Source organism: Taudactylus pleione, unplaced genomic scaffold, assembly GCF_031769625.1.
Source record: "Taudactylus pleione unplaced genomic scaffold, aTauple2 ptg000002l, whole genome shotgun sequence".
NCBI lineage: Eukaryota > Metazoa > Chordata > Amphibia > Anura > Myobatrachidae > Taudactylus > Taudactylus pleione.
The window spans coordinates 2,022,383-2,043,001 of NW_028284405.1; the positions used below are offsets into that span (position 1 = coordinate 2,022,383).

General features: G+C 44.2%; 1 protein-coding gene across 2 annotated transcripts in view; it reads left to right on the top strand.

The window, feature by feature from the left end:
* The first annotated feature begins 4,313 nt into the window (after positions 1–4,313).
* Positions 4,314–20,619, top strand: part of ARHGAP4 (Rho GTPase activating protein 4) — a 142,035-nt gene continuing 125,729 nt past the window's right edge. For both annotated transcript variants that reach the window (XM_088443157.1, XM_088443848.1), the window contains exon 1: positions 4,314–4,826. In XM_088443157.1, the coding sequence (XP_088299283.1) occupies positions 4,766–4,826 (61 nt within the window). In that variant the 5' untranslated portion in view covers positions 4,314–4,765. The remainder of the gene's footprint in view (positions 4,827–20,619) is intronic.

The window sequence follows — 20,619 nt, forward strand, 5'->3', positions numbered from 1 at the left end:
TTTCCTACTCACACCAATGTTACTGTGTGCCCTGTGCACAGACTGCTAGGTAGCCTATCCTACTCACCCACCACTCACACCAATGTCACTGTGTGCCCTGTGCACATACTGATATGTAGCCTATCCTACTCACCCACCACTCACACCAATGTCACTGTGTGCCCTGTGCACAGACGGCTATGTAGCCTATCCTACTCACCCACCACTCACACCAATGTCACTGTGTGCCCTGTGCACAGACGGCTATGTAGCCTATCCTACTCACTCACCACTCACACCAATGTTACTGTGTGCCCTGTGCACAGACTGCTATGTAGCCTATCATACTCACCCACGACTCACACCAATGTCACTGTGTGCCCTATGCACAGACTGCTATGTAGCCTATCCTACTCACACCAATGTCACTGTGTGCCCTGTGCACAGACTGCTATGTAGCCTATCCTACTCACTCACCACTCACACCAATGTTACTGTGTGCCCTGTGCACAGACTGCTATGTAGCCTATCCTACTCACACCAATGTTACTGTGTGCCCTGTGCATAGACTGCTATGTAGCCTATCCTACTCACCCATCACTCACACCAATGTCACTGTGTGCCCCTATGCACAGACTGCTATGTAGCCTATCCTATTCATCCACCACTCAAACCAATGTCACTGTGTGCCCTGTGCACAGACTGCTATGTAGCCTAGCCTACTCACCCACCACTCACACCAATGTTACTGTGTGCCCTGTGCACCGACTGCTATGTAGTCTATCCAACTCAAGTGAACGCGGGGCCAAGGCACCTCTCCCCCCACTCTTACCGGCTGTGCGCATGGTGCCACAACTATCTCTTGCATTGATGGTGTCAATAAATAATGCAGGTAGCAGGAAAATTGGATCAGTAGTTTCTGCGCCAACTTGGAACAAACAGACGCAATGGTCCTGATTCAGCAAGGAACGCAAGTCTGCATACGAACGCACACGGCCGCTGCAAAAATATGCTAAGGAATGCAATCGCAATGACGCCGCAGCACAACATGCAGATGCCCAGCACTACATAATGCCACCCCCTTACCTTTACTCACATCCACAATTCCACGCTATACTGCGTAAACACCGGTAACATCGAGAACCATCTAACCCATTAGCACAATAGTGGTTGACCTGACCTCACTCAGGATTTTGGCCACTTCCTGTGTGCATCTAGTACTCAAGCTGCGTCTTCCGACGCAGGGGCTTAATTATGCACGCCGCTGTAACGGCGTTCAAACGCACAGGCACGCCTGCGTTTCTCTGACCACCCCCCCATCACCACCCAGAAACGGGACCACTTCCTGGCAATCTCTTTCTTAGGCAACTGCGTGCTCATTGCGTTCGCTACCTGATCGCAGTGGGCGGTTCGCACACGCGCACTGCTTCTTATATGCATGTGCAGAACGCAAACATCGGCCGGGTGCGTGCGTCTTTGCACTTGCGTTCCTTGCTGAATCAGGCCCTGTGTTCTTATAATATTAATATAGATAGATAAACTGGAATACAATAAAGCTGTCACCACATATAACAATAACAGACATTTGTTTTCTTTGCAGTGCCTATGGCAGTATGATAAAGAACACTATGTGATGCCTTCTAGCTACTTTGCAAACAAAAAAATGTATTCTGTATTAAAAACAGGGAATTCTAGTTTTGTAAATTGCAATACATGTATGATGTTAAGTTGTACATCTGTCGCCAAAGTCCCAACTCTCAGCTAAATTTGCAGTCAGTCAGAATTTCAGTACAGTTATTGATTGTTTTTTTTACAAGTGGGTTGTGTCTAAAGCTGCATACACACACAACGATTGAGTTAATTAACGATTTTAGTAAACGATTTTCTACCTTGAAAAAATGAACTAAAATCGTTTACTAAAGTTGTTCATTTACTATGTTCATTTAATTGTAATGAACGATTTTTATGAACTACAAACGATTTTTGCATATTATGGTGCATACACACGATCAGATTTTTCCTTCAGATATGAACGATAACGATTTAAAAATCGTTCAGTCGTTCATATCTGAAGGAAAATCGTTCATATCTGACATGCCTGAACGACGGACGATCAACGATGCGCGTTCCCGTTTGTCAGATAACGATATCTGACATCTGATGGGTTTGCAGTCAGACTTGGACGATTCCATTCATTTTAATGCAGTCAAAAATCGTTCAATCGTTCAAATCGTTCAAATCGTTCAAATCTTTCAAATCGTTTAATCGTTCAGTCGTTCATCTGACAAATCTGACAAGTCTGACAAATCTGACCGTGTGTACGCTCCATTAACTTAATGAAAATCGTTGAGTTGACAAGTCTGACTGAACTACAAACTACAAACTACAAACGTGAACGTGCATGAACAATAATCGTTCATCGTTTGACTCAGAAAGTGAACGATTTTTTCAAACGATTATCGTTAAACGATATTGTTTAACGATAATCGTTCAAAAAATCGTTGTGTGTGTATGCACCTTAATACTGTCAAAAATTGTTCGTAGTTCGTAATTCATGAAATCGTTGGTAAAATAGTTAATCGTTTATCGTTCGTAGTTCATCGTTCATCTGACAGATCTGACCGTGTGTATGCACCATTACCTGCACATAGCTTTTCAAGGCAAGTACTCCCAAATCATTAGCAGCCTTTATGGGACATTTGCATCAATACAGCAAATGTGCCCCCCCGCCCCTGCCTAACATTTTTTTAACTCATCACTGGATTTCCAAGCCTGGTGTGAACAGTAGACAAGTGTGATAGAGTAATTTTTATTATTATTGTTTTGCAGGATATCTGAAATCCAGGGCCGTAGCTAGGGTAGTGCGACCTGTGGGCACGGTAGTGCAGGGGGTTCTGTTTGAGCCTGTCAATTTTCCTGTTTATTATCATTCTCACTTGTAACTTCCTCTTCTTTTATCCCCAGCATCTCCTGGCCTCCCCTATCTCTTCCCTGGCCCTTCCCCATGAGGCCCTTTTTCAGGTGCACTATCTTATGTCCCTAGTTAAAAATTGGGGGGGGGGGGGGGAGGGGCGCCAATGCTCTCTCTGGCACAGGGCACCAAAAAGTCTAGTTATGGCTCTGGTGAAATGCATTATAAACATGAGAATGCTTTACTCTCTAGTAAACCAAATGCATTTGAAGTTAACATCAAATAGGTAGTTAATTAACAATTAATGAGTGATGCATAACAAATGACAGAGCTTTATAGATTAGTGGTCAGGTAAATGATTAAAAATGAATGTGTAAGAGACAATGGGAAGGCCTGCATGCTCACTGTTCTTCATCAGCTTACTAGGTTAAATGTTTTTTTTTTTTTTTTTTTTACAAAACCTATTATGGGCTGACAGCAAATGCATTTTTGCTTGTTTGTGAAAGGTCCAGTGAAGACAATGCTTTACAGTCATCATGAGAAAGGGATGAGCTGATAATAGAGCAGAGAGGACTACAGGCCCCAGAATGCACTGTCTCTTCCAGTGAGTGAGCTGCGGCATCCAGAGGACCATACAAGCCACAGATGATCAGCCCACTATTCTCTGGGCCTGATTGGTCCATATAGGGGAAGTGTAACTGTGATGAAGAAAATCACACTGACTGCGAGATACTGACCTAGGAGGTGGGGAGAGCAAGAAACACCAGAGATAGGGAGGAAGACACTGACATAAGTCTGCTTCTAAATAAATAAATAAATAATGTAAACATAAACACACATCTATCTATCTATCTATCTATCTATCTATCTATCTATCTATCTATCTATCTATCTATCTATCTATCTATCTATCTATCTATCTATCTATCTATCTATCCGAGTGTGTGTATATATATATATATATATATATATATATCTATCTATCTATCTATCTATCTATATCTATATATATATACATATCTATATAGATATATATAGATATAGATATATGTAGATATAGATATATATGTATATAGAGAGATATATAATATATAGATATATACTGTGGATATATCCCTCCTTCTGTTATATACATCGCTGGTTGGTGCTTCATTCATAAATAATAACATACAGACATAAGAAAGAGGGGTGGGGACACATGAAAAGGCCAAGCCATACAAAGGGGTCAGAGAGACACCCTGGCAGGTATGTCTGACTGACAGATACCCCATATTAGGCGGATGACTCCTCACACATAGAGACAGCTGGAGACAACAGAGAGACAGACATCAATCTGTGATCACAGAGAGACAGCTGAAGGGGAGGAGGGGGCGGTGCCTGACTGCTGCTGGGCTCTGTATGCACTGCACTCTCTGCAGCTGGAAGTCAGCGGTGGACACCGCTAGGACTGGCTGCACCTTCCCCGGGCACTGGCTGCGCACCTTCCCGGGCATTGGCTGCACATCATTCAGGCACTGTCTGCACCTTCCCCGGGCACTGGCTGAACTAGGGCTTCATGCATGTAGCTCCGTAGTATCAGGGAGCATACGGCATCGCACTCTGCAGATTGCAGCTGGCACAGCACTTTGCCCTAGCACTCCTGGGTACAGAAGGTGATCGGGAGATTAAGGAGTCACAGTGCCCCCAGCAGTAACCTCTTTTGGGACCAGCCTAGACTGCACAACCCTGCAACCCGGGCACAACACCCACACACCCTGCGGATGGCACTGTATTAGCAGACACTGCTCCCTGGTGATGCTGAGCCTATGGATGTAAGGAGGTGTTACGGGCAGTGATATGACAGCGGAGCAGTGAGTGGCAGGCACCGGGTATAGGATGGCATCACACGGAAAGCCAAGGAGGGACCGAACCGCAGACTATGAGAGTCAGATTAAAGGTAAGGGGCAAACAGGACTCCATAGGTGGTGCAGAGCCTTTTACATGGGGAAGTTACATGACAGATGCGCTGCAGTTCAGCAGTGACATGTATAGCTGCGTCTCTGTCCCTGCGCAGCGATAACTCTGTATGCACCAGACCCTGGGCTATAGTATATTGTACGTGTTTATACTGTATATTATATACATTTTTTATATATATATATATATATATATATATATATATATATATATAATGTGTGTATATATGTGTATATATACATATGTGTGTGTGTGTATATATATATATATATATATATATATATATATAATATAGTGCTCTGCCCTGCACAATTACTATTATTCCTATGTAGCTTTGTAGGCAATTCAATTTCGTCAAGGTTGTTTAAAATATTTCCCGATCACTCTATTATCCTACTGTGCAGGGTGATATAAAAGCCAACTACACAACACAGGTGCTATAATAGCACACAACCTCTTCTTCAGTATACTTATACCTAACACTCTATTCCATGACACTGCAAATGTATTATTACATTCAGTGGCCACCACTGATACATTATAATATATCAATCAATAACTCATATTTTATTAGGAATACACATTGCTGTCCAATTGGCCTCACATTGTGCCCAGATCTTAATTAATCCGCATACACACTAGACGATGTGTGCATGCAGCAACATCGTCAGCGGCGGGGGTGCCGGCACTGGCAACTGTATACACATTCGGCAGCATGGCATCGCTCACGATATCCCCAGATTGGGCTGCATGTACAGCCCACTGGGGATATCATTAACGACCCGCGGGAGCGAGCATCATTGGTTGTCCGGACCATACACACTAGACGATATGAACGATATATCGTTGAACGTTATCGTTCATAACGTTCAGTTTTATTGTCTAGTGTGTATGCCCCTTTACACTTCATAAAGCAGCGTACACACTAGACGATATGCTCCCTGAGCGATATCGTCTAGTGTGTCCACGGCAGGGTGTGCTCAATGTTGTTCATGACATCATTAACTATATCGTTCAGCGCTGGGCTCTCTCCCCCATTCCCCAACATGCAGCAATCTGACAATATTGTCAGGTTGGCCTGCATGTTTACCCGATGAACGATAATGACGAACGACCCGCGGGAACGCACACTGTCGTTATCGTTCATCGTTTTGGTGTTAAAAATGGACGATAAAGTGGACGACTGATGATAACAATAGCGTTATCGTTCAGTCGTCCACTTTAATCGCCCAGTGTGTACGCACCTTAATAATACTCAACAACCTTAGACAGACAATGAAAATACTATATCCGTTTCCATAACAATAAACAGGCTCAGTTTCTGTCTCCACCAGTATCCACGCAGTTCCCATTCATTGCGTTATAATATGCATAATATGCATTCCATACCAACACAGTGGAGTGCTCTTGATAATATATACAATATATCATTATCACAGCTTCCCCTATTACTAATAACACACCTCTAGTTTATAAAGGCAATTACAGCTCTGTCAAAAGTTTTTTTCAAGGAAATCGCTATTTCTTTTTGAGCTGATAGTTGATTTTATTGTAAAATGACTATGTCCTATAGAGCTTTTGCGGTCTATTTAGCAAACGTTTCCACATGATTTAAGTATCCCAGCTAAGCAGGAATGTGTTAACGGAGAAGATAACGCAATTATCTTCACCGTTAAAACCCGACTCCTGCAACATCGCATTGTAGAGAGGAAGCCATTACTCTCTACAGCGCTTAACGTTTTTTGCTATTCAGGTAGCAGAAACACATTAAGATAATCCTCAAAGGCAGAGAATGGCCTTATACGAGGAAAATCCTTATTTCAGCTGAAAGCTGCAGGGATAGATAGCTCTCGTCCAATCAGTCCCTGCAGGTGGCTGAAGCTCCTCCCACTATCCTCCGCTCATTCTGCAATTACACTGTCAGTGTTTCCGGCAGTGTCATTGCAAGACTTTGTAAAAAAAAACATGAATACAGGCCCCAGAATGCACTGTATCTTCCAGTGAGTGAGCTGTGGCATGCAGAGTACCATACAAGCCACGAGTACCATACAAGCCACAGATGATCAACCCACTATTCTCTGGACCCGATTGGCTCATATAGGGGAAGTGTTACTGTGATGAAGAAAATCACACTGACTGTGATACTGACCTAGGAGTTGGGGAGAGCAAGAGACACCAGTGATAGGGAGGGGGCCACTTACACAAGTCTGCTTCTAAATAAATCAATTATATATATATATATATGTATTTATATCTGTATTTTAATACCCAATCTTGTTCTATTAAATTTACTTCCAATTGTAAAGCTCAACGGAATATGCTGTGCAATACAAGAAACTTAATAAATATATATGAACACTACACACGTATATACATATATATATATATATATATATATATATATATATATGTATATAGTCCTTCCCGGCCTTGGGAGACAGAGGAGTGTGTGGGGGAGGGAGGGTGCAATATTAATCCAAGGCAGCCAAGTGCCAGGAAGGGCTAAATATATAATGTACATATAAAATATAAATATATATATATATATATATATATATATGCTGTGAGGTGATGGGGTATGCGCAGAGCAGGACAGTCTTTTTGGACAACCAAAATGGCTGCCTGCAGGGACTTCGTGTTAAGGTAACCGCTGTCTGTGAGAAGATTATTGCTGAATAGCGGGAAAACTGTTGGAAAAAGGAAAAAATTGTGTTGATGTTGGATGAAAATATTGGGTCCAATATCCACATTATTGCTGAATAGGACCCTTTGTGAGAAGAGGGTGTAAATCTGAAAAGGAAAGGGAAGGTTTTTTTGGGGGGCGCAAGAACTTTTTTAAGGTTGAATTGGTTAGAAATGAGTGCTTGGCAGGTGTCAGCTTCCCATCTCGCCCCGGCAATAACATTTCTAGTTATGGCTCTGACAGTGTCATACAACAGAGGGAGGATGATAGCTGTAGGGATGCCCGGGAGGGACATTTGGCCCATGAACCAACAGTTGAAAAATTTGTGGCCTGATGTTTAGGTATGAAAACCCTACAGAAAAGCCGGCACTGGAAGGGAGCTGGTGACCGCCAGGACTGGAGTCCTTCAGTAACTCTACTGATATTACAGTGTTGGCCAGTCTTTGCCCATGTTGCTGTGTACTCTCTGTTATTTACTATCCTTAATTTTGTTTTATAAAAATCTGTTACTCCAACGTAGTATAGTACCCCGTTCATTATGTTGGTGACTAAGATGATGGTTTCCTACAGCAGTTTTTGTTAGTTCATTGGTTTTTTCTTCTACCTAAAAAAATATCCCAACCAGGACTAATCTGAGATGGGGATAGATGCTGTTTTCACTATCCTAATGTATTCAGATGCTGTTTACACTATCATAATGTGTCCGTCATACCATATCAAATCCAGTACTGGTGTTGTGTAGGAACTGTTTTTGTAGTCGTTTTATGAAGCAGTTATATCTCCTTTCTCTGCCTTTTGTTTTTGGAAAAAGGTTAAGATGTATACGCACGTAACGATTGTAACCAACGATTTTCTGTCAGATTTTCCCTTGAAAAAGTGAATGATTTTTTGAAGTGTAATGAACGATTTTTTTCAATGATGAATGAAAAATGTTCCTTCGTTATGTTGGACAGTCTGAAATGGACGATGAACGATAACTACAAACTACAAACGGGAGCGCGCTTGAACGATTATCGTTCATCGTTATAACTCAGAAACTGAACGATTTTTAACCCGTGTAGCTCCTTGGTGTAAAAGGGGACAGGGTTGGATTCCTGGGTCGAATGACCCAGCAATCCAACCCAGGTAACTTTCAGGGATGACCCGTGAAACCCTGCAGTGTAAACGTTGCGATCTGGGTCACAATGACCTGGAGCGAGCCGCAGCTCGGTTTAGCCTTTAAAATGATTGCCATTTTAAAAATACAGGGAGACTTGCATAAATCTCGGTTGAAGACCGGAACTTATTACATTTAGCCCCCTGTATTTCTGCAGTTTTCTGCAGTGTCTGCTGAATTTAACAATCATAGGATGGAGAAACTTTAACCGGCAATGGGAAACCTGCAGAGCCAAATTGGCTTTGCTTCATACCCACTGGGTCAAACCAGTGTCCCTGCATGCGCATTTCTCAGTGGTCCTTCGCCGCAGCGCAAGAGTGTCAGTAAAGTAGAGAAAACGGTGAGAGAGGTGCATGGTTTTCACTGGGGATCTGGAAGGAGCCCAAGTTCTAAAGTCTGTATTGCCATAAGGGACAATACAGTTAGCACATGTTCAACTTAACTAGTCCCCTAGAACACATGATCAGCCATAAACAGGAACAAGGGTTGCTGCCAGCTACTAGTGCTGTTTGCGCAGTAGACTCCCCTAGCTTTAAGCTGAACTGTGCGTTTTCTAATTGCAGGCCTCTCACTTCTGTCTCTGCAGTGCACAATCTACTTAGCTATGCTGCTGCGTTCTAGTACATAGCTGTCCTCGTGTAACAATGGTCATTCATCGCCTTCAGTTGTATCTGCTATTCTCATTGTCTCAGTTCTGCCTCTTACCATTGTATTTGGTTATAGTGTCTATGTGTTGGAATGAATGTAACAGAAGTGATGTGTGTGGGTTTATGTATGTGTTTGTGTATAGATGGTCTGGATTGGATCATGCACAATTAGGATACATGAGATATATTTGTTTCGGTGTAGCTGTCAAAGATGTGACCAGAAGTGTATGTGAGCAAGTTAATTAATTCTAGTTTCATGTACAATGTCAATTAATACGATTTGTATGTGACTTATAGGTCTATTTACTAAGCCTTGGCTGGAGATAAAGTGGATGGATAAAGTGCCAACCAACCAGCTCCTTACTGTCATTTTGCATACACAGCCTGTGATATGGCAGTTAGGAGCTGATTGACTGGTCCTTTATCTCCGTTCACTTTATCTCCATCCAAGGCTTAGTAAATAGACTTCTATGGGGTAGATGTACTAACCCTTGGAGAGAGATAAAGGGGCAGATGTATGAAGCTCTGGAAAGTGAGAAATTGGAGAGTGATAAAATACCAGCCACGCAGCTCCTAACTGTCATGTTACAGGCTGTGTTTGAAAAATGCCGGCTTCCAGACATTCTAATCCCGGCGTGGTACTAATGATAGGCGCCCCTGGGGGGAGGATAGGGTTAGGTACCCCCCCGGGGGACTTAGGTTTAGGTGGTGGGGAAGGGGGGGGTTAGATTTAGGCACTTAGAGAGGGGATTAGGGTTAGGCACTTGGGGGGGAGGTTAGGGTTAGGCACCCCTAAGGGAGGGTTAGGGGGGGGAATTAGGTTAGCGATACTTACCTTAGGGACGATCAGGATTTTCACCCTTGCCGGGCTGCCGCTGTCGGGATTTGAACCGCCGGACATGCGTCCGGTGGTAATACCTACTACACCCTAACAAACATTTGGCAAGGTCCCCCATATGCTGACTGATATTGAAAAAAATGAACCTAGATGCAGGGCTTTAACGGGCAAGGTGGCCCCTGTATGCTGTGGCCCCACAGCAGCAGTCTCCCCTCTGTCCTCCATCTCTGGTCTATGCTAGTTAGGCCTAAGCTTATAGGGCTCACCCATTCTGCAGAGCTTGATCCAGTGAAGCTGTATGTGACCTTGTGCCCCTCTATGCCAGTATGACTGGGATAACTGAGTATCACTTACCTGCCTCAACAATATATTTTTCTTAAATTGCCCTGATAACTGTTTTTTTTTGTGGTGATCGGATGTAACGCTACTTTGAGGCTCTCAGTGATAATAGACCCATGTAGCTCTCATGTTTTACAGTACAGGCGAAAGACTGAAAGTTAACACCTAGTTGCTGGCTTGGAGATTCAGGACACGTGTGCACATTGCCCCATGTCACTTATTCTATTTGTCATTAAGCACCAATAACAACATATTTATATCACTGCTTATTGTGGTGATAGATTGTCCGTTGTCAACACAGGAAAATGGCACAGAGGGCAGCTGAGTAATACTTAGCGCCATGATAATACTGTCAGGCAACTTTAAGGCTGAACTTACAGTACCTTTACCTGGCAGTCTGGATGCATATGCCCAAGCGTGAACAGGTGTTGTCAGAGGCATTATGGCTTATCCCCCTTTAATAAATATCCATAACGTTTATCATTCCTGACTGACTTTTGCTGTCATGAAACCAGGGGGTATATTTACTAAAGTGCTGTTTTTTTAGAAGTGGAGGTGTTACCCATATCAACCAATCAGATGCTACTGCTCATTTATCTAACACAGTCTAGAAGATAATAGCTAGAATCTGATTGGTTGCAATAAGCAATACATCAATGACTATAAACCCGCACCTTAGTAAATATATTCCCAGGCTGACCATCAGAGGGATAGTTGTTTGGGGCCCTGAACTGACAATGGGGTCATCCACCAGTCCATGCAGAAGGCACAGCCATGCTCCCTGTAGCATGTAAAGTGACTGCATTTTCCACTGTTTGTCCCATTTGCTTGGCCACGACAAAGCCTCTGGCGGCCATGGGCGAAACAATGACTTTGGGTCACTGATTTCGTATGTAGGCTTGCCGCTTGTAAAATATTATTGCATCTATGAGTTCTGGGAATAAAATACCAAGGCACCAGTTAGACAAAAGGGATGTAGTCAGGAAGCCATCGGTCGAAATGCCGACTGCCGAAATCCCGTCAGTGAAAGCCCGGCAGGGACTAAAGATATGCGAATGCAGGCACAGAAACAAACAAATCTCAGGTGCACAGCTCTAAATTAATGATAATATATAAATGCAATAGAATTTTGCAATCAATAGAGGTTTTTAGCATAATTGTGGCCAAGGTTATGGGCCTACCCACCATATCCAGGTAACCTCTTTAGGGTAGGTCCCTAACATACTACAGTTCAAATCCAGAGTGCAGGCACCCCCAAACTAGCCCAGCTAAGCCGCCCCAGGGCACCGCCATAGTAAGAAAAGTGCAGTGTAAAAGAGATAGTTAAGAGCAGCCACAGCTGCATATAAAGAATGGGGGTTAGGGACTCCCGGAGGACTTAGGGTTAGGCACCCCCCCTGGAGGGTTAGGGTTAGGCTATGGGGAGCGGGGATAGGGTTAGGCACCACCAGGGGAAGGTTAGGTTTAGGCACCCCCCCGGGGGGGTTAGGTTTAGGGTGCGGGGAGGGGGGTTAGGTTTAGGCACTAGGGGGGAGGTTAGGGTTAGGCACAACTAAGGGAGGGTTAGGGGAAAGAAGGGAGGATTAGGGTACTTAGGGTACTTACTTACCCTAGTCGGGGTCTTCATCCGCCGGCCTTCCGGCATCGGGATTGCACCCGCCAGGCTTATATCCGGTGGTGTTACATATCGATTCCAGACAAAATACAGATTTATTCTGCATTTGTTTGCCAGGTGGAAATAAATTGCAGTGCAGCCCATATGCCAGTTTGTCCCACACCCTTAGCCACTAGAATAATCAAAATTGTAAAAACCTGTAAGTATCCCTTTATCTTATTTAACACTGTTGTTTTTTGTTTTTGTTCTTTACTTCGTCTGTTTGTTTGCACAATATATTTTTGAAAAACAAAACGGATGATCAGAGCAAAGCAATTTCCCGTCTATTAGGAACAACATCTAATCTGAGAGCGCAAATAGCAGCTTCCAGTCAGGTGGGGATAACATTGCAAAATTGATTTGTCAATAATAAAAAAAACTTTCACTTCTATGTATACTAAAATACTTTCATTTTTGGATTTGGTTCCACTTTTCCTCTTCAAAACTACAGAAGCCACTTATTCAAGGAACTGGCTGAAAAAAAGACTTTGGGCCTGATTCAGAGGCGCTCGCTGATTGCGAGCGCTCACTCTGAATCAGGGCGTTTTTTTTTTTTTGTTTCGGCCCCCCGGCCGCTCGCAAAGCTGTGGGTGACTATTACTGGGGGCATTATATAAGGGGCACTAACTACTGGGAGGACTACTACTGGGGCACTATATAAGGGGCACTACTGGGGGGCACTGCATGGGGGGACTACCACTGGGGGCACTGCATAGGGGGGACTACTACTGGGGGCACTATATAAGGGGCACTACCGGGGGCACTGCAAAGGGGGGACTACTACTGGGGGCACTATATAAGGAGCACTACTGGGGGCACAGCAAAAGGGGGACTACTCCTGGGGGCACTGCAAAGAGAGGACCACTACTGGTGGGAGGGAGGTCTTTAATAAATCATGCTGGCTGTATTTGCCTTGTACATTCATGTTTTTTAGTGATAGAGGTGTCTGTGTGTGTCTGTGTCAGTCAGTCTGTGTGTACACCATCATAGGCTGAGTGGTATATTTTACTGTAGTGGTCTTAAATCTTGTGTAAGCTGTTTCTATCTGTCTGTCTATCTATTTGTGGCTAGATGTTTTATTCATTGGTTCGGTAACCAAGGATTGGACCCCCCCTTTCAAAATCCTGCGTTTGCAACTGACACTGTAACGTAGTGTTTAGCATGCAGATACAGCCGCAGACGCACAGAGAACAGAGGCATGCTGCATATCATTGTTGGCACTTGGTTGTGGCATAATAGCAAAGTGCAACACTTACAGCCCCATTACTGACATGGAGGAGCAGGGGCCGGCAGCTTCACAGATCAGAAACAGCCAGTTACTTTTCCTCTATGTCAGCAGCTGGCGCACTTTGTGGCGGCAGTAAGGGTGCATTAAAAAAAACCAGCGTGTCCCACTAACCATTGGCGCTCTAAGCTACTACCTAGGCTCGCCTAATGTTAGTTCTGGCTCTGGCAGCATTGGTGATTAAGCTTATTTTTAGCTGGGACTTCCCGTGTGATTCATGCTGGGCAAAGCAAGTTCACTGCTTTAGCTGAGGTTGAGCCACATAAGACTTGTTACATAAAAACATGTCATTTGTTGGTGAGCCTGTTGGCTCTGTTTCATAATGAGTGTTCTGGAGTTTTTGATATTGGTTTTGTTGCCACTAGTCTATAGGGATTTCCACAGGGATTAAAGCGACAGGGCAACAATAATGGGTCTATGTAGTAAGCCTTGCAGAGAGATAAAGGAGACGGAGATAAAGTACCAACCAATCAGCTCCTAACTATCTTTACAGGCTGTGTTTGAAAAATGACAATTAGGAGTTGATTGGTTGGCACTAAGCCTTGGAGAGTGATAAAGTGGAGAGTGATAAAGTAGAGAGTGATCAAGTACCAACCAATCGGCTCCATACTGTCATTTTACAGGGTGTGTTTGAAAATTGACAGTTGGTACTGTGGTTGTTTGGTACTTTATCACTCTCCAAGGCTAAGGGGTCTATTTACTAAGCAGTGTTAGGAGACAGAGTGAAAAGTGATTAGAAAATGATAAGGTGCCAGCCAATCAGCTCCCAACTGTTATTTTTCAAACACAGCCTGTGAGATGGCAGTTGGGAGCTGATTGGCTGGCACCTTATCACTTTCTTATCACTTTTCACTATGTCTCCTAACACTGCTTAGTAAATAGACCCCTGAGTGCGTCTCCCCCTTTATCTCCATCCACTTTATCTCTTTCCAAGGTTTAGTTAATTGTGCCGCCATAACTGTTCCTGCTTCACCTGTTTACGCGAAGCAAAAAACTGTACCGACGAGATGTAAGAACATCTCGTCTGCCGGATTGCGGGAATGAAAACTCCCCCCTCGGGTGCTCCCTGCCAGAGCCCATAGCCCACAAGCGCATCAGCCTAGTGCTGATACGCTGTGTCTCTCCTCCCAGCCGGCTCCACTGGGCATACGTGAGATCCCCGCAAGCATCACAAGATCTCCCCTGCAGCCCGGCAGCTGTCGTAGCAGTGATAGTGCTGCGGTGAGGCTGCAGTTGTTGAAATCGATAGCTGCAGCTGTGGGAATGGTCATTGCCACTGACCGTTCATACATTGAGTGGCATATAGGGGCTCTAATTTGTAGATAACAGCTCCAATAATGATGGGGGCGCGTAGCCCTTATGTCATTTACCACCCAACCCCACATTAGTACATGGGGGAGAAGCAGTATAAGTGCACATAATGTGCTCTGATACCACTGAACCCCCACATCGCCATCTTCCCCATAGACCCCTATAAGTATATATGTCTGACAAAGGGGTAAAAAGACCATTTACAATGATCAACACAACCACTATGCTGTATGTAGCATCGGTAAGGCATTGATGTATTCTGACAACTTCTGTAATTGCTTCAAAGTGCAGTTGCTCAAACAAGTAATTAAGCAAGAATTGTTCTCTGAAAAAGATTGCCCCTAGAAACAATTGCCCCCTAACAATTGCCCATCTGATTGCTATCTTGTATCCCTGATACAGCTACGCTCGTTGATACCTTGCACTTATCCCTTGCATTCCGCCACCTTAGTTTTACATAAAAACTTGTCTCCATCATTACTATTCTAGTCATTACCTGTTGTTCCCTACTTTAGTGCTGCATCCTACTAATCCCTATGATCCTTCCAGGTAAGGGCACCTGGGGAAGGTTCTGCTTGGGCCACAAGGAGGAGAATTTAAATATTTGGATTTTGTAAGGAGGTGGAAGTTAGCTTTAGGCCACAGCTAGACTGCAGTTGGATGGTAATGGGGTTAGGCTCTAGGACGACTGAGCTTAAGTTAGGTTTCTTAGTGGGGTCATTAGCATTTGGTTTATGGATGAGGGTGGTTAGGATTGGTCCGGGTGTCCACAAACTAGCTTTGGAGATTTTGTACAGTCTCTTTGACCCATACATGAGGAGAGAGAGGAACAGCCATGTTTGTCCTATAGCACCATTGACCGCTCACTTATGCTGGCATACCTGACCTAAAATTTCCAACCCATTGCTGTAGATAACATTAATGCTTTCTGCAGACCAGTAGTAAGCATAAATGTATTATGTATTCACAAATGCATAATACATTGAAATTTTTTTTGTAATGTGATCATAGCTGCCACTCCGGGGACAGTGGCAGGTTGGGAGTTTGACTGGGGTGGTACACCTGTCAAACCGTAACGCAGGTGTCCTAAGGCGAGCTCAGGGAGGACAGAAACCTCCCGTGGAGCAGAAGGGCAATCATAGCTACTAACCACAGCAGCCAATCAGCAGTTAGCCTTTTCCTCCCAGGGCAAGTGAGAAAATAAAATCCAATGTCTGGTTGTGATGTGGTTTAAAAAAAAAAGTAATGGGCTCTATAAAAATGGGACTATGGACCTGATTCAGATTTGGGAATAGAGTAAGATATAGCAAGTAACTGTGAACCTGGACAAACCATGTTGCAATGTAAGGGGTGAAAATACATAAAAAAATGTTTTTGTATGTGGGATAAATACTGGCTGCTTTTGTGTGTAGCCCACAAAAGTTGAACATTTTTATTTTTTCACTGCAATTTAGATTTTAGTTTGGACATCCCCCCTTCCCAAATCTAATACCCCTTTTACACCAAAATCCCGGGTCTGACACTCGATTTGGAACACGTTTCCAACCCGGATCAGACCCGGGACAGGCCCCTTTCACACCGCGGCACCACGGGTCGGCACCGTTCACACCGGAGCCGGGTCTGCAGTGGACGCATAGAGATGATGTCATCTCCAAGCGCCACTGAAGCTGGCCACACCGGAGCCGGGTCTGCAGTGACCCGGCTTTTCTGGTGTTGCACTGCAGTGGACGATTGGATTTGATGTCATCTCCAAACGCCACTGAAGCCGGCCAATCGGGCAGCATGCAGGTCATTGTGTCCCGGATCGCGCCACTGACGCTGCAGGGTGACACGGGAACGATCGTGGCCAACCCTGCAAGCTACCCGAGTTGGATCCCCGGGTCCCTGGACCCAGATGGATCCGTTTACACTACCAAAAATCATGGGTTGATGCACGTTCACGTGCATCAACCCGGGATTATCAGGTTTGTGTAAAAGGGGTATAACACTCTCTGCACATTTTATATCTGCCCCACCAGCAGTTCAACATGGTGTTACCAATATGCACAGTTACTTGCTCTATCTTATTCCCTACTCTGAATCGGGCCCAATATCTATATTTTTGCTTCCAGCCTGCCGCTGTAAGGGTGATTATTCAGTGCAGCATATTTTCTGTTCAAGGTGACAAGCCCTCCTCTGACCTGAGCCCTATGAATCGTATCATTGTGGGCCTGCAGGAAACATGCATCATAAGCACTTTTTGGTTATGAGGCTCTGAAATGTGTTGGGTTAGTGCACGTGATGGCGAGACTACGGAGCTTGTACACAAGATTACACACTTACAGTTTATATTCCCTGCACCCATTCAGGAGCTAGGACCTTTGGACTCATTCCAATAACCATTCCATATTTTAAGCATATAACACACACACGCACACACACATACAGTCATCTTATCAACAGTAAACAGCTGTCGAGACCTGAATGTGACCTGATCCGGGAGTGGAATATTTGTCAAAGGTATTCTTAGGTGTATATTAATGAGGATAAAAAGTGCCTTTTGCTTACCTGGATGGATATACTTAGCGCTGGTGACGTATAATGAGGTCTCTCTCTGTAGGGGGCCTGCAAAGACCCAAGACCTTCCTTTTTTTTAAATACAGTTTTATTAAGCAAATGAAAAAAAAAAAACAACAGGGCAATATACAGAAGAAATATTTAAATATAAGAGCTATAAAATCCTATTGATAAGATCAGTAAGTAACAATACCCTCTCACCAGAGATCACCCGAAAATGAAAAGGCCCAAATGGGTCAGTAAATAATTGACAATTTTTTTTATTTTTGATTAAAAAAAAAAAAAAAAAGCATAATTTATAAAAACTACTTACAGCATAAAAATGGTGACAAAGTGTCCACAATCACTATACAGTTGAGGTGATGATATATTCCTGCTACCACCCTTACGGGTGTGAGCTCGATTGGCAGGATCCTCCTGCTTAGTGTACGGAGACGGCACCAGAAACCCTACGCGTTTCATCCATAAATGAACTGCTTCAGGGTAAGAAATCTTTAAAAAAACAGTGTGACATTCACAAAGGTCTCCAAAGGAATTTATATATAGACATAACAAGTTAAATAAACATATGTAAGAACAATAAAAAATACATAATAAAAATGATAATGCAATGTCGTAATTGATGTACAGTTTATTAAAGTTTTCAGAAAGTAATAACAAACAGGTAGATAGTAAAAATAAAAAAGGTATCCAATAATGATCTCATTGCCTTGGAGACAAAAAGAGAAGCAGAGAGGTCCAAATGCTAATATAAATGACCAGGGGCGTCTTTAGAGAGGAGGGGGCCCGTGTGCATCCCCCGTCACGGGCCCCCTCCTCTCATCCCGGTGGCCGGCAGCCGACTGACGCGGCTGGCCGGCCACAGCAGAATCAGTAGACTCTGGGCACTAGAGTGTGCCCAGAGTCTACTGCGCATGCCCAGATCGCTGGAGAATTCCTCACAGCGCATGCGCAAAACGATGGAAAAATGGCTGTGGCGGCCATCTTCCAGAATTTTGAGCTGCGCTGAGAGACCTCGGAGCGGTAAGTTTTAGATAATATGGGTGCAGGGTGTGCACCCATTATAGATACGCCCCTGTAAATGACTTAAAAATTATTACCGCTGAGCAAAAATATGGGAGATGCCGGAGTATAGATGGATGGAGAAAAGAAAAGATGGGGAGCATGGATAGACGGGATAGGAGGAGGGGAGTGGTAGTAAGGGGGAGAAGGGGAGAAGGATAGTGGGCTGCTGGCTGGAAGTGCATTCAGGGGAAAACTATGAATTGTCAAGTATGAGCCTCATGATAGGAAATTCAAAGGGATGCAAGAAAACTTCTGAGAACGTTCATGCAAACAACTAGTGATATATTCTAGATGGTGAGTTTGCCAGATTGAGTTGTGTAATGCAGAGAAGGAAAGGGGTCCACTTTTTCCAGTTAGCTGAGATGGTACAATTGGCTGCATTAAAGATGTGCCTAATTAGTGCTTAGATGACATTATCCCTTTACGACAGGGATGGGGAACCTCAGGCCCGGGCGCCGTATAAGGCCCGCGGAATCATTTGGTCTGGCCCTCTGAGCTTTTTTCTGCCAGCCTCATCTGGCTAGCAGGGTGCCTAGAATGGCACCATGCAGCCATAATCTATGCAGCAGTGCCGCCTCGAGCATCCTTAGGATGCTTAGAGCTCCCCGGACCATCCACAGGATGTTCCGGGCATTGCTGTAATCACCGGCGTTTGTGACCTCTCCCCCGTGTGACGTCACTCAGAGGGGGCGTGGCCTGCACTGGCCCCGCAAATAATATTCTATGGGGCAGATGTATGAAGCTCTGGAAAGTGATAATGTGCAGAGTGATAAATGACCTGTCACTCAGCTCCTAACTATCATGTTACAGGCTGTGTTTGAAAAATGACAGTTGGGAGCCGATTGGTTTGTCGTTTATCACTTTCAACTTTATCACTTTACAGAGCTTCATACATCTGCCCCTATATATCAATATGGCCCTTGGCAGAAAAAAGGTTCCCCACCCCTGCTTTACGCGTTAGACCATGGGAGAAGAGTATAATTAAACAATGGACTATGGCCCTCATTCAGAGCCGCTCGTAAGCGGCAGTACGCTCGTTCCGAGCGATATTTGCACATCTGCGCATGCGTACGGTTTTTAGTACGCATGCGCGAACCAGTCAGTGCGGCCGAAAATCGTTTGTTCGCTATATAGCGAGTGCCTGCTAATTTGAGTGACAGAATGAGGCGTATGTGGGTGGTAACAGGGGAAGGTGCTTGAAAAGGGGGAGTGGAGATCAGAACGCAGGCGTGCTTAAAGGTCAAAGCGGGCGTTTTATGGGTGTGCATAATTAATACAGCAGCGTCATTCACCACGTCACTGGGTTATTTTATAGTCAGAACTGCTCGCAATATTGTGGTTGAAAAAACCAACCACAAGAATAGCGAGCAGTTCATACGCTGTTCGATGTACTCGATTAATCTAATAAATAGCGGACATGACGTATGATGCGAGCGGCCAGGGGGCTTTTTTATCAAATAAACGAGCGTATGTTTTGCTCGCTCGTTCAGACATGGAGGCGGCAACAGACCGCAAAGAGCGAACGGTTCATTTGAATAGCCACCCCCTTTTTATGAACGAGCGAGCGCTAATTGCGAGCGGCTCTGAATGAGGGCCAATGTTCCAAAAGCACTTGCTACCAGATGTGTGCAAAGGTGCCCTCTTCTCCATTATCGAAAAAGCTCTACTACAGTAGTCCCAAATCATTAGGAAGAAATGAAGGGTAAGGGGGAGACGAGAAGAAGGAGGTCTATATCTGGGCTGCATCCAGTACAGTGAATAGGGAGAGAGCATATTTACAATGTTTGCCTCGAGATGGACCCCATTCTCTGTAGTAAAGATTAGCATGAGTATGGACTGTTTAAGTAAGTTGGGCTGCTATATAATAATTGCGGAAATTTGGGAGTCTAGACCGCCGTCCTTAGAGCGACAACATAATATCTGGAATTGCACCCTGGACCTCCTTCCGGACCATATAAATCTAGATGCTAAGCACTGACGAGTGGACAGGAAGAGGGAAGGAACTCTAACCGGCAGTGTATGAAAGAGATAATATTGGGAGGATGTTCATGTTAATGATGATAATGTGTCCAACCCAAGATATGAAATGGATCCTGCAGGTCCCGGGGTCACAATGGATTTTCTCCAAAATGGGGGGAAAGTTTGCACCAATTAGCTGGTCGTAACAGTTGGTGAGCTGTATGCCTAGGTATTTCAGGGAGCGAGTTCTCAAATGGAAGTTGAAATTACTTTGCAATTG